General features: G+C 43.8%; 2 protein-coding genes and 1 pseudogene across 8 annotated transcripts in view; 2 read left to right on the top strand and 1 right to left on the bottom strand.

Annotated features, from left to right (window-relative positions):
- LOC105418373 (UDP-glucuronosyltransferase 2A1-like) overlaps positions 1-11,494 on the top strand; it is a 72,443-nt gene extending 60,949 nt beyond the window's left edge. For 5 of the 7 annotated variants that reach the window (XM_029846682.1, XM_029846686.1, XM_029846685.1 and 2 more), the window contains exon 2: positions 604-2,332. In XM_029846682.1, the coding sequence (XP_029702542.1) occupies positions 604-2,202 (1,599 nt within the window). In that variant the 3' untranslated portion in view covers positions 2,203-2,332. Of the gene's footprint in view, positions 1-89; positions 391-603; positions 2,333-11,303 lie in introns of those variants that run through there. The other 2 variants (XM_029846684.1, XM_029846690.1) reach the window with 2 other exon arrangements.
- On the bottom strand, positions 3,435-5,962 carry LOC115252192 (calcium homeostasis modulator protein 6-like). Its single transcript, XM_029846721.1, has 3 exons — positions 4,767-5,962; positions 4,460-4,670; positions 3,435-4,379 (listed from the first exon to the last, which is right to left on the bottom strand). The coding sequence occupies exons 1-2, from the start codon at positions 5,229-5,231 to the stop codon at positions 4,476-4,478; spliced, it is 660 nt and encodes a 219-aa protein (XP_029702581.1). The 5' UTR covers positions 5,232-5,962; the 3' UTR covers positions 3,435-4,379; positions 4,460-4,475.
- LOC115246509 (UDP-glucuronosyltransferase 2A1 pseudogene) overlaps positions 7,010-13,249 on the top strand; it is a 28,698-nt pseudogene continuing 22,458 nt past the window's right edge.

Raw genomic sequence — 13,249 nt, 5'->3', positions numbered from 1 at the left:
TTATGTTTTAAATAATAAGTTAGAAATGTGACCTAACAAAGGTAAAGGGCAAATATTAACCATATTTATTGTTTATACTGCTTGTAATTGGGATAAGGTAAACATCTGTTCACTATCTTAACATAAAAGTGTTTGATTGTGAGGCATTAAAAGCCACAAAATGCAACGGGTCCATCAAACCCCCCAAACGCTGGCTGAGTAACAACAATATTATACAAGGGTTAAGGGTCCTGATGTTTCACTTCGTGATCCACAAACTCCCCAATGCATTCTTATCGCTGCTCAGTGACGCCGTATTTCAGTGCCAAAGTCCTTTTCTGCTCGGAAAGTCAAAAGTGAAGCATCTGTTTTGTTCTCCAGCCAAAGAATAGAATAAGAAGCGACACAAAGGTAAAAAAATGCTATTTTAAAGTCATATTTCCCTGGATTTAAAAACGAAATAATTGTGTTTTCAGGGTATGACGAAAATCTTACTTGAATTGTTGAATCTTATGGCTTTTTATTGTTTTGGTAATGCAAGTGTGATTATAGAGGAGGCAATACTTTATCACACACAGCTTATGGACAGTCAATAATCATCTCAATCACTTTTGTCTTTGTTAGATCTCTTTTAGAGGCACGGCAAAAATGCAGGTCCTCTGGTTGTGGATGGCTCTATGCTTCCTCTGCCCGACCGTGGTCCATGGTGGGAAAGTTCTCGTTTTTCCGATTGACGGGAGCCACTGGGTGAACATGAAAGTCATTATCGAGGCCCTTCATTCCAGGGGCCATCAGGTCTCAGTCGTGCGGTCATCAGACAGCTGGTACATCGAAGAAAAGTCTCCGTTCTACAATTCCATCACGCTTGATAGCCCTTCAGGATTTGATGAAAGCTTCATAACGACCTTCATAGCCAGGCTGTTGGAGATCCGTCGGGAAGGGAAGTCTTTCTGGACACGTTGCAAACTGGAAATTGAACAGGCAGAAAAGAACCAGGAGATGTTAGAAAAAACATCTGAGTTTGCTAAAATGCTCTTGGAGAACAAAGATCTAATGCAGTCAATAAAAAACACCAACTATGACCTTGTCTTAACAGACCCTGTTGCACCAGTTGGCGCTATACTTGCCAACTATTTAAAGTTGCCTCTGGTTTTCAATGCCAGGTGGACGAGTCATGGTGAAGGTCATTTTGATATCGCACCTTCTCCTATTTCTTACATTCCACTCACAGGAACACAGCTGTCAGATCAGATGAGCTTTTTTAAGAGACTCCAGAATGTGCTTATGTTTGGGTTCTTGCAATATCAAATCCGCTGGAATGTCGCACCAACCTTTGAAGGCTTAATTAAAAAATATTTCGGTCCAGGCACCGACTACATCTCCCTGTTTCAAGCTGCTGACCTGTGGCTGATGAGAGTGGACTTTGTGTTTGAGTATCCCCGTCCCACCATGCCTAATGTCGTCTATATTGGAGGGTTCCAGTGTAAACCCGCCAAGCCTTTACCTGAACACCTGGAAGAGTTTGTGCAGAGTTCAGGAGAACACGGAGTCATCATCATGTCTCTGGGGACTTTCATTGCTGAGCTTCCTCAGGATCTGGCTGATAAGGTCGCTGCAGCTTTTGCTAAAATGCCTCAGAAGGTCATCTGGAGATACAAGGGTGCCAAACCAGCAACTCTGGGCAACAACACTTTACTGGTGAACTGGATGCCTCAGAATGATCTCTTAGGACATCCCAAAACAAAGCTGTTTGTGGCTCATGGAGGAACGAGCGGAGTTGAGGAAGCTCTGTATCACGGAGTCCCCATCATTGGACTTCCTCTGATTTATGATCAAAATGATAATATAAATAGACTTGAAGTGAGGGGTGCAGGGAAGGTCCTTGATTTTTATACTATGACTGAAGAGATCTTCTTTCAAGGTATTCAGGAAGTTTTGAATGATCCCTCCTACAGGATGAACATGCAGAGGCTCTCCAGACTGCACAGAGACGCGCCGATGAAGCCGATGGACAGCGCCCTCTTCTGGATAGAGTTTGTCATGAGACACAAAGGTGCAGCTCACCTGAGGACTGAGTCCTACAGGCTGCCCTGGTATTCCTACCACTCTGTAGACGTGATGCTCTTCTTAGCTGGAATCATGCTGCTCATTTTCATGACCTTTGCTGCTCTAGCACGATGCTTGTGTTCTAGATGTGTGAGAGCAAAAATTAAGCAAGAATAAAAAAAAAAGACATTAATTCAGAATTGATTCTATCAGAACTTAGAACTCGAACTTGCAAATTCATTATCTAACAGCAAATTTCACATATTTTGTGATTAATGGTGTATTCAAATAAAATTATAAAACTGTTGGTCTTGTTCAGGTAACTTGGAAGAGAATATTGCTTGATGACAGCACATGTGACAGCAGCGATTAGGACCCAAAAGCAGCACTCTGTAAAACTGGACCGTGGTAATGACCTTTATTAGCACACGGGCAAACAGGAACTCAGGCAGACAAGGAAGCACAGGAAACAGTCCTTTCTTCAGGCCCAGGGCCCACACAAAGTCAGTGGGTTTCAGGCTCGGGGATTGGGTCGAGCAGAGTCGGAGTGCGGAACCAAGGGGGGAGGACGTGAATCCTCGGAACCGTACAGTCCCGTTTACAGCGGGCGGGAGTGACAGAACGGGGCTTACAGGAGATGAGGCCGACGATGGAGCTGAGCAGACTGGGGGTGAGCAGCAGCGAAGTCGGGGCCAGGCGGAGAAGTCAGGACCAGGCGAGCGGGCAGGAACCAGAAACGCTGAGGCAGAAGTCATGGACAGGGGCAGAAAGCAGGTAGGTTTTCGAGGGAACAGGCGAGGCAGGCACAACAAAGACAGGCAGGGTCGGTAACAGGTAATCAGGGAAGGGAAATAACACTGGAAAGTCTTGCATCGAAGCAGAAGAACAATCTGGCAAAGACTGAGAGTGCAGTGGAGGCTTATAAACCGGGCTGATTGGGAATGAGCTGCAGCTGTGCTTGCAGGTGAGTGGAGTTGAACTGACGGGCTGGGAGTGGCTGGCAGGTGGAGTGGAGCAGAGGGAGGGAGAGTGGAGCAGAGGGAGGGAGGGTGGAGCAGAGTCAGGGAGAGTGGAGCAGAGGCAGGGAGAGTGGAGCAGAGGGAGGTGGAGTGGAGCAGAGGCAGGTGGAGTGGAGCAGAGGGTGGAGCAGAGGCAGGTGGAGTGGTGCAGAGGCAGGGAGAGTGGAGCAGAGGGAGGGAGGGTGGAGCAGAGGCAGGTGGAGTGGTGCAGAGGCAGGGAGCGTGGAGCAGAGGCAGGGAGAGTGGAGCAGAGGGAGGGGGAGTGGAGCAGAGGCAGGTGGAGTGGAGCAGAGGGAGGGAGAGTGGAGCAGAGGGAGGGAGAGTGGAGCAGAGGCGGGGAGAGTGGAGCAGAGGCAGGTGGAGTGGTGCAGAGGCAGGGAGCGTGGAGCAGAGGCAGGGAGAGTGGAGCAGAGGGAGGGAGAGTGGAGCAGAGGCGGGGAGAGTGGAAAATTACTGGGCCAGGAGGGAACTGGGGGAATGGGGCTGTGACAGCACTTGTATTTATCTAACCAAATGGCCCCTGATATTATTTATGAAGATTAAATGATTTCACATCAAGTTACGAAAAGTGTATTTAGTGTGATTACAAGAATATTATTTAAAACAGGAATAATAAAATCAGGATGAGTAATGACGATGATAAATGTCACCCAGTCAAAATATTTCTACAGTATTTTAGGTACCAAAAAGGAAAAACGAGATTTTGTCAGGAGCAGATTTTTAAACAATTTCAGCGTTCCACAGGATGTGCTAGAATAATCAGAATCTAAAATGTATGTGTGTAAACAAGAGCGAATTAGAGAGAACAAAAGAGAGCTGTAAATCAGTGGATAAAGACAACTTCCTCAGTCATCATTGAGTCATTGAGACACTTTCTGAGGGCTTTATTCCAATCAATTATTGTATTAAAGAACAAAAAACAACAAGCCCCACAATTTGTCACAGAATATATATCTACAACCTGTTGATCTTGATGGTCAATCATTAATCTGGTTTGATCTCAATTACTGTTGATCAGCAGGGTCGGACTGGCTGGATATCAATCTGATAACGCGGTCACGTGGAAAAACAAAGATATTTAAAGTGAAATTACACATTTAGTCGTTAACAACCACTCAAACAAATATAAGTGAATCAACATTATACATCAGATTGATATTAGCTGCCTGGTCATTACCACCTGTGTCAGTTAAGCTAAAACTAAGGAAGAGGAAAATCATGGAAAGTTAAATAAAAAACAAATTAAACAATTAAATGTGTCCATTTTGATTGATGGGATGAAGATTTCTGGTGATCTCTTGCTTTTAATGGGATGTTGCTGATGTCAACAGGATTCTGCTCAACAAAACAAACTGATTCAGAAGGAAAAGTGAAACCATATAATGAGAAACGAGCCCATGATACTGATCACATACTCGCTGAAAAGTCTCTTCAAGATATTTCCAAAGTGTGCGTTTCAGCACAGTGGGTGTGGTGGGCGGTGTACATGGTCTCAGGAGGAGTTCCTGGGACCAGAGAGCCTGAGCCTGAGCTCCTGAGCCTGCGCTTCTGTTTGCAATGTTCGCTGATTAGGTACATTGTGAGACCCACACAGCTAGAGAGTAAGAGGAGGCTCATGCCAATAACCTGGGGTGTGGGGAGAGGACAGACACACACTGTGTATTTTTAAACAATGAAATATTTTGTTTCTCCTTGATCATGTAAAAAAAAGGTTTAACTCACCTGAGACATAGCATTCCACTCTTGTGAGCGGAGCATCAGCTCTTGTGGGGTGACATCTCCTTCACTAATTGGCTCACACCACTTCTGTGGAGCTGCCTTGTCAATGAGCACAAATCTACCCTTCCAGTCTGTCATAGCACAGGCGAAGTACTGGCCATCGAGGAACAACAAGATCAGCCACACGATAGCAGGCACGAAAGTGGACAGGGACACAGTCTTCCTGCACCACTTATCACATCTGCATCCTTGAATGATCAACATCAAGATGAAGGCCATGATGGCGGGAACGATGAAGAATGCTGATGACAACGGTCTGTTCCATGTAGGACTGCAAGGACACTCAAACTTCAGCTCCACCAGCTTCTCTAGTCCGATGAGGATAAACCCAAAAACCGCATTTGACACAAGAAGACTCTTGCTAAATACATCTTTCAGCTTGGAAAACCATTGTTTTTTAGGTTCCATACTAGAAACTATGACTTGATTTTCTCACCTTTGTTGTGGGAAGTTTATAGCAGGAGATCTGTTGAGAATCAAGACCCTAAGCGCGTGTGTCTTTCTTGTTTTCTTATTAAGGTTTCAAGGCACAGTCTAACAGGCAGCTTGCTTCCTGTCAGCCTGGGCACCGAGCAGCACTCACGCTGATTTTACACTGCAAAACTGGATGTGTGCATCTACAGGTCTTTTCTGAGAAGATACATTTGCAGGTCTCTCTTTTTTTGAGAAAAGAGTCTCGTCATGTAGGCAGGATGTAGTTTAATAAAAGTGCCTTGCAAATTATTAAGCATCTCTCTTGAACATAAGGGGTGAATCATTTCTGCCCAGTCAGTCTTTATGGCAATACAAGGAAAATAATGTCTCCAACTTGAATATCATCAGAATCTCCCACTTCTAGTTATTCTCCAGTGTCACCAGTGTGTTATTTGCTGGGAGAGGCTCCATGTGCTGTGTACATGTGAGAACAGTCAAGCAAAAGTGGAGAGACTACAGAAAGTTTAATCCCTGAAACCCTGTTTCAACCACCTCTCTTTATTGCTTCACTTCTGCAAAGTCTTTCCTGGAATAAGTTCTAGTTTTTGCTTTATTTGAATTTCTGCATGGAAGATTTCAGAAAAATTTTTGCTCTTTGCAACCGTAATCTGCCTTCCCACTGCCATAATTTCAACAATACTCTGTGGTAACGTTTTGGTTTTCCACACGTAGGAATCCACTGGGTGAACATGAGGGTCCTGGTTGAGGAGCTGCACAAGGTGATGGTGATCCAGGCTGCGGACAGCTGGTACATCAGCCAAACATCTCTACATTACTAGACCATCACACTCAACGTTGCTGTCAGGGAAAACGACACATTTCAGCATAACAAGTTGTCAAGATTGAAATACAGCTTCTATGAATTGCACAGGAAAACATTTGAAGCGATTATACACTTTTGAGAGTAAAGAGTTGATGTAATCCTTCCAAGCTTCCAAATTTGACCTAGTTGTGACATCCCCGTCCCACCATGCCTAATGTCGTCTATATGGGAGGGTTCCAGTTTAAACCCGCCAAGCCTTTACCTGAACACCTGGAAGAGTTTGTGCAGAGTTCAGGAAAACACAGAGTCATCATCATGTCTCTGGGGACTTTAATTGCTGAGCTTCCTCAGGATCTGGCTGATCAGATCGCTGCACTTTTTGCTAAAATGCCTCAGAAGATCATCTGGAGACACAAGGGTGCCAAACCAGCAAGCCGATGGACAGCGCCCTCTTCTGGATAGAGTTTGTCATGAGACACAAAGGTGCAGCTCACCTGAGGACTGAGTCCTACAGGCTGCCCTGGTATTCCTATCACTCTGTAGACGTGATGCTCTTCTTAGCTGGAATCACGCTGCTCATTTTCATGACCTTTGCTGCTCTAGCACGACGCTTGTGTTCTAGATGTGTGAGAGCAAAAAGTAAGCGTGATTAAAAAAAGACATTTATTCAGAATTGATTCTATCAGAACTTGAAAAATTATTATCTAAAAGCAAATTTCACATATTGTGTTGTGATTAATGGTGTACTGAAATAAAAATATTATAAAACTGTTGGTCTTGTTCAGGTAACCTGGAAGAGAATATTGCTTGATGACCGCACATTTATTTATCTAACCAAATGGCTCCTGATATTATTTATGAATTACAAGATTACAAGAATATTATATAAAATAAGAATAATAAAATAATCAGGATGGATAATGGCGATGATAAATGTCACGCAGTCAAATCATTTCTACGGTATTTTAGGTACCAAAAGGGAAAAACAAGATTTTGTCAAGAACAGATTTTTCAACAATTTCAGAGTTCCACAGGATGTGCTAGAATAATCAGAATCTAAAATGTATGTGTGTAAACAAGAGCGAATTAGAGAGAACAAAAGAGAGCTTTAAATCAGTGGATAAAGACAACTTCCTCAGTCATCATTGAGTCATTGAGACACTTTCTGAGGGCTTTATTCCAATCAATTATTTTATTAAAGAACAAAAAACAAGCCCCACAATTTGTTACAGAATATATATCTACAACCTGTTGATCTTGATGATGAATCATTAATCTGGCTTGATCTGAATTACTGTTTCTCAGCAGGGTAGTATCTGAAGCCTGAATGTGTTTACTTGACTGTATAAATAGGAGCTATCGATGTAAGCACTTCAGAGTTCTTCACCAACAGGACCACGAAACCTCCCCCGGGCGAACTGCAGTGTCCGATAGATACCTGACTGTTCTCTCCAATAAACATATGATAACCAAGTCGGTGTCTACGAAGATTCCTTTCTCATCAGCACCTCTCGACCACCACCAGAAGAAATTCACCACAAAGCTGGCGTCACGAACAGGATCGGCTGTGGCTGTCTTCTTCTCCATCTGCTTCCTCGGACCAACTCCCGCTCCAAGCCGGCAAGTAAAGTGAAGATTTCTTCACATATTGGGATTCTGGTTAGTTCAATTAAGCTTTTGGGGGAGTAATTTAGACACACTGTAAAGATAATTAGTGTGGGTGTACATTTTTGTGTCGATGTTTTAGAATACTTCTTCTAAATTTCTCAATTTGACCTTTTTTTTTGTTTCGTGAAAGACTGAAGTAGTGGCTCTGGAGGAGAGACAGGCCATGAGATTTATTGCACTGCTCATTTCAACTAAAAAGGACAGCTGATTCTGAATTTATCTTTTTCGGTCTGTACACTGGTGTTATGTACAGGATTGGCAACTGAGCGTGCTGGCACGAGGAATGTGTTGGTGTTATGGCCAGGAAATGATGTTATAGTTTTAATAGCCGCGGTGTTGGATCGCAATACCTCACATGTGTCACTGCTAATCTGTTCTTTGAATGAAGACTTCAAGAAGAAAAATCCCAAAATGTATTTAGCAACTAGAACCAATTCAAGATACAGATATTACAGAGCTCCGGGCCAGTTCATAACCCTACAATAACAAAGTCAAATGCCAGGGCATGAAGTCTGACAACCTAACTATCCCTTGACCCAGTCTTTTATAGAAACACAGATCAACACCAGTAAACTATGATGTCAAGTTTTACGCTGGGGGTTTAACACTTCCCGTCTGACTGTCTCCTGCTGATTACAACTATCTAAACAACAATCATGTCAAGGAAGCATCAACTGACTGCTTATCTTTACTCTTGCTAAAGATTATACTATCCCTTACTTCTAAACTAACTATAACAGAAAACAGAAACGTATAGAAAAAAGCAAACACAATTCTCTTCAGGACAGTTGTCCCAAAGTCCTGTGTGTCCTCTTGTGTGGCTGGAAATCTGGGGTTATAGGTTATTATAGGTTTCCTCTCTGACTGTGATTTCTGACAGCGGTACCGGACATGTCATAATAGGCTAAATCTGCATATGCAGGTAGTGTGTGTGCGTTTGTGATTTGATTTTGAGCTCTGTTAGTGTGTTTGTTTAACCCCCCACCTTCCCGTCACTCTCTCTGTCTCTCTCTGTCCTTGTAAGAGTGATCTTATGGGGGACCTTCTCATAGTTTGTTGTTAAAAAGAAATGGAAAAAGGGAGGAGGCAGAAAGACTTTTGTAATTAATTGAAACTCTAAAAAAGAAAGAAGAAAATCACTTTTGTACCTCAGATAGAACGTTTGAGAGTTTATCTGAAGCTTAAAGAGGACCTCAGGGTTGTGCTGGTCGTGAAAAAACATCAGATAAGTCTGTGTGGAGATAAAGAAAACTGGGTGTGATCCAGCAGGACCACACGGTTCACACACACACACACACACACGCACACACACACACACACACACACACACACACACACACACATAATAAAGAAAAGCCTAGAAATATAGAAGTTTCTTCTTGCAGGTTTACTTGTCTATGTGTGGAGAACTTTATTTCAATTGATTATGAAAAATTATTTTCAGATTATGAGGAGGACATTTCTGATAAGATCCAGTATAATCGGTTGAGATATATTCTTATGTTATCTTTTGCATTAATGGTGTCTATGTTTCCATTTCTTTCGTTGTAGTACTGGTGACAAGGGGGAAATGGTTACATCATTTACTTATTTGTGTTACTCATGCTTTGATATGTTTGTATTGTATACCTTTTTAATGAAACAATGTTTTGTTTGCAAAGATAGTGGCATCTCTCTTATCTGTTTCCAGGACTGTAGTTGGGGATCTACAGTGGGGTGACAACTATGTTTGAATTGTTGTGAAATATCGCAAATTGCATTTTATGTAATTGCTATTTTGATAAAAGTAGAGTAGTTTCGTAGGTAATACGAGAAGGATTAAAATGTGGGAAAGTGGAGTGTGGGAACGGATCTGCATGTGAGCGAGTTAGTAAGAAGGAGGAATAAACAATAATGTGTGATATCTGCTTAGGTTAGGGTTCTCAGGCCTGTGCACCTGTGCGTAGGCTGGGAACCGCTCCAATATAGTCAAAACATGAACAATGTGACTCGGCGAGCATGAACGTTCCCCCGCCTGTGTGAGAAATGTATCTGCTGCAGTCTATGTAACTAAGATACACCTCCCGCTGTGTAATCATGCCTATTTTAATAAAAGAGACAACGCTGGGGTGGAGGAGGAGAGTCTCTGGGACAGCGTGGCAGAGTACATGTCTGATCGGAGCACGACTTCACCTGGTCAGGAGAAAAGTCTTCGAAGTCTGGCCTCAACTTGTGGTGAACTTTGTTGGTGCACCTGTCTGAATACACTTCTGAGGATTCGATGACAGAATGGACACAGAACTTCAAAATGAACTGTGAAAGATGCTGGAGGACCCTGGATAAAGATGTGGAACAACTGAAGATCCGTCATCAGGGGACTATGAACTACAAATTCAAAAACTACTATTTGATGTGTTTTATGTATTTAACATGTATATCTGAAGTCTTGTTATTGCTAAGAGAAGCTGCTAAGAGGAGATGCTGGAGCCCGTAGACTCCTGGTTGTTCACCATATGAGGAGGTGTATCATGAAGCCATTCTACTATTCCCATTTTTGGTACTAACTGAACTCTATGTCATTGGGTTCGCTATATTGTGTATCATGAGGTCATCAGAGAAGAATGTGTTTACTTGACTATATAAGAAGGAGCTATCGATGTAAGAACTTCGGAGTTCTTCACCAACAGGACCACGAAACCTCCCTCAGGCGAACTGCAGTGTCCGATAGATACCTGACTGTTCTCTCCAATAAACATCTATGATAACCAAGTCGGTGTCTATGAAGATTCCTTTCTCATCAGCACCTCTCGACCACCACCAGAAGAAATTCACAACATCTGTATTCCAGAAACTGAGACCTGGGAACACTGGGAATGTTATTAGCATGTGTCTCACTAGCAGGGTCAAACCATATCTGCGTGAAACTGCTGGTTAAATCAGATGGAGAGAATAAGAGCACAGATTAGAAACATGAGGGACAGGGACAAGTCAAGGAGAAGGTGGTTTTCAGCAAGGCGGAAAGACAGCCGCGGAATCACATGAACTGGCCTCCATCCTGATTTTAATATTAAATTCCAAATCAGGATTGAAAGCAAACTCTGCATACGACCGTTAAAACAACAAATGATTATTGCAATTTGCAGTGTTAAGTCAACATGTGAAGGTATTTAAATACCTTCACATCTTGCTGAAAACCACCTTCTCCTTGACTTGTCCCATGATTGTTGTTTAGAATTGTTTGTTTAGGACTGGATTGGACTGAATTAGCATCAATAATTTACATATGTGTTTCTATAAAAGACTGGGTCAAGGGATAGTTAGGTTGTCAGACTTCATGCCCTGGCATTTGACTTTGTTATTGTAGGGTTATGAACTGGCCCGGAGCTCTGTAATATTTGTATCTTGAATTGTTTCTATTTGCTAAATACATTTTGAAATTGGCATTTTTCTTCTTGAAGTCTTCCTTCAAAGAACACGCGGATTAGCAGTGACACATGTGAGGTATTGCGATCCAACACCGCAGCTATTAAAACTATAACATCATTTCCTGGCCATAACACCAATTACATTACTACGTTTTGGTTTTCCACACGTAGGAATCCACTGGGTGAACATGAGGGTCCTGGTTGAGGAGCTGCACAAGGTGATGGTGATCCAGGCTGCGGACAGCTGGTACATCAGCCAAACATCTCTACATTACTAGACCATCAACCTCAACGTTGCTGTCAGGGAAAACGACACATTTCACCATAACAAGTTGTCAAGATTGAAATACAGCTTCTATGAATTGCACAGGAAAATTATACACTTTTGAGAGTAAAGAGTTGATGGAATCCTTCCAAGCTTCCAAATTTGACCTAGTTGTGACAGATCCTGCTGACGGAGGAGGGGTCCTGCTGGCTCCCCACCTCGGGTTGCCTGCACAGAGACGCGCCGATGAAGCGGGTGGACAGCGCCCTCTTCTGGATAGAGTTTGTCATGAGACACAAAGGTGCAGCTCACCTGAGGACTCAGACCTACAGGCTGCCCTGGTATTTTTCAAGCGGCTGATCTCTGGCTGATGAGAGTGGACTTTATGTTTGAGTATCCCCGTCAGAGAAGAAATGGACCACTTCTTGTCAAAGTGACAGGTTGACCTTTCCCTGAACCCGCCCACAACTGTTCCCCCCCCTCCACCTCCCTTTCTCCCTCCCGCCTCCCGCCTCCCGCCATTCTCCCTTGCCCGCCTTTTTTTTTAAAAGGGAGGAGTGTGGACCCCCCCCACCTCCCTTTCTCCCTCCCGCCTCCCGCCTCCCGCCATTCTCCCTTGCCCACCTGTTTTCAATAAGGAAGGGCGGGAGTTACAAAACAGTTACAAATCAGTTTTGCCATAGTCCTGACATATCCATCTGTCGGCAACATGAGTAGTTCTACATCCGTGATTGGTGAGACGGCTGTGACCGTTATAAGAGAATTGTGTGGAAAAGTAGTTGAAAAATCCACGGTGTTTGTACAGCGTTCTCAGGCGTCACCTTCTGAGCCTTTGCAGCAAGAATGGTCTTTGGAGCCTTATAGTCAAACAGGGAGTTTTGGGTATGTGTTCCGTTACAAGACGGGGGAGTTGATTCTCTATCAGCGGGAAGAATCTTCCAGTGAGGGGCCTATGTTGTCGGCTACGATGTCTTCCAATGACTGGGGTGTGTTGAAACTGATCAAACCGGGAATGGTGTGTGTGACTGAAGAAGGCTGTGAAGAAAGAAACAACACAGAACAGAAACCTTCCACAGAACAAACATTTGTGAGCATTTGGTTGACGAAAACCTCGGGTACGGGAAGATGGTTCTATCGTGCTAGCTACAAGATGCAGATGGAAGAGATGTCAGGGAAACCGAGACAGTATTTTGTCTTGGATCTTTTTAACTCAGACTGTGGGGTTTTCAGCAACGTGTTGACTCTACCTCTTGCAGCATGGATCGAAAAGATGCATGAAATGGATGATAAAATCACAAAATTTTTTCACCATTGTCGTCTTTGGAACAACACTGTGGTGACGAAAAAAAGAGTCCTCCCTCGTGTAACCCCACACCCATATCTCAAATGTATAAAAGACGTTCGTCTGAACCATACGTTACCCACTACCGGAGTGAAACACTAAGGAGAGCATGTCTACCAACAGAAGCGTCAAGAGCGGATCTGACAATCCGAGCAATTCCTATCTGTGGGATGAGGATGAGACACAAGCGGAATGCCGTCAACGTCGGCTTCGGCCTCGCAGGCTGGACTTTGACTCACTCATCCAACGCTCGGATCCCACGGATTCTAACGAGTCTCTCACTCCTTGGCTAAGCCCTCCACCAACCCCACCCCTCGGACGCACGGCATCGGATCCTGGGGTGTCCAGTCCTCACTCACCCTCACTGACACCACCCGTCAGAGACTCGGCATCACTTCCAGAGCTGTCCGAGTCTCTTCTCCAAGGCAGAGATCCTGCGCCGTCTCCGGCTTCTTCATGTCCAGGTTCTCCAATCTCTGTGAGCGGTGTGGAGAGTCTTTCACGCTCAAC

Source organism: Takifugu rubripes, chromosome 13 (genome assembly GCF_901000725.2).
Source record: "Takifugu rubripes chromosome 13, fTakRub1.2, whole genome shotgun sequence".
Classification (NCBI taxonomy): Eukaryota; Metazoa; Chordata; class Actinopteri; order Tetraodontiformes; family Tetraodontidae; genus Takifugu; species Takifugu rubripes.
Note: the sequence above shows the minus strand (reverse complement) of the source record. Positions and strands in the feature narration are given on the sequence as shown.

Coding starts and splice junctions, on each gene's coding strand:
- LOC115252192 (XM_029846721.1), bottom strand. CDS start 5,231: ATGGAACCTAAAAAACAATGGTTTTCCAAGCTGAAAGATGTATTTAGC. Junction 4,671..4,766: donor AGTGGAATGCTATGTCTCAG/GTGAGTTAAACC, acceptor CCCACACCCCAG/GTTATTGGCATGAGCCTCCT.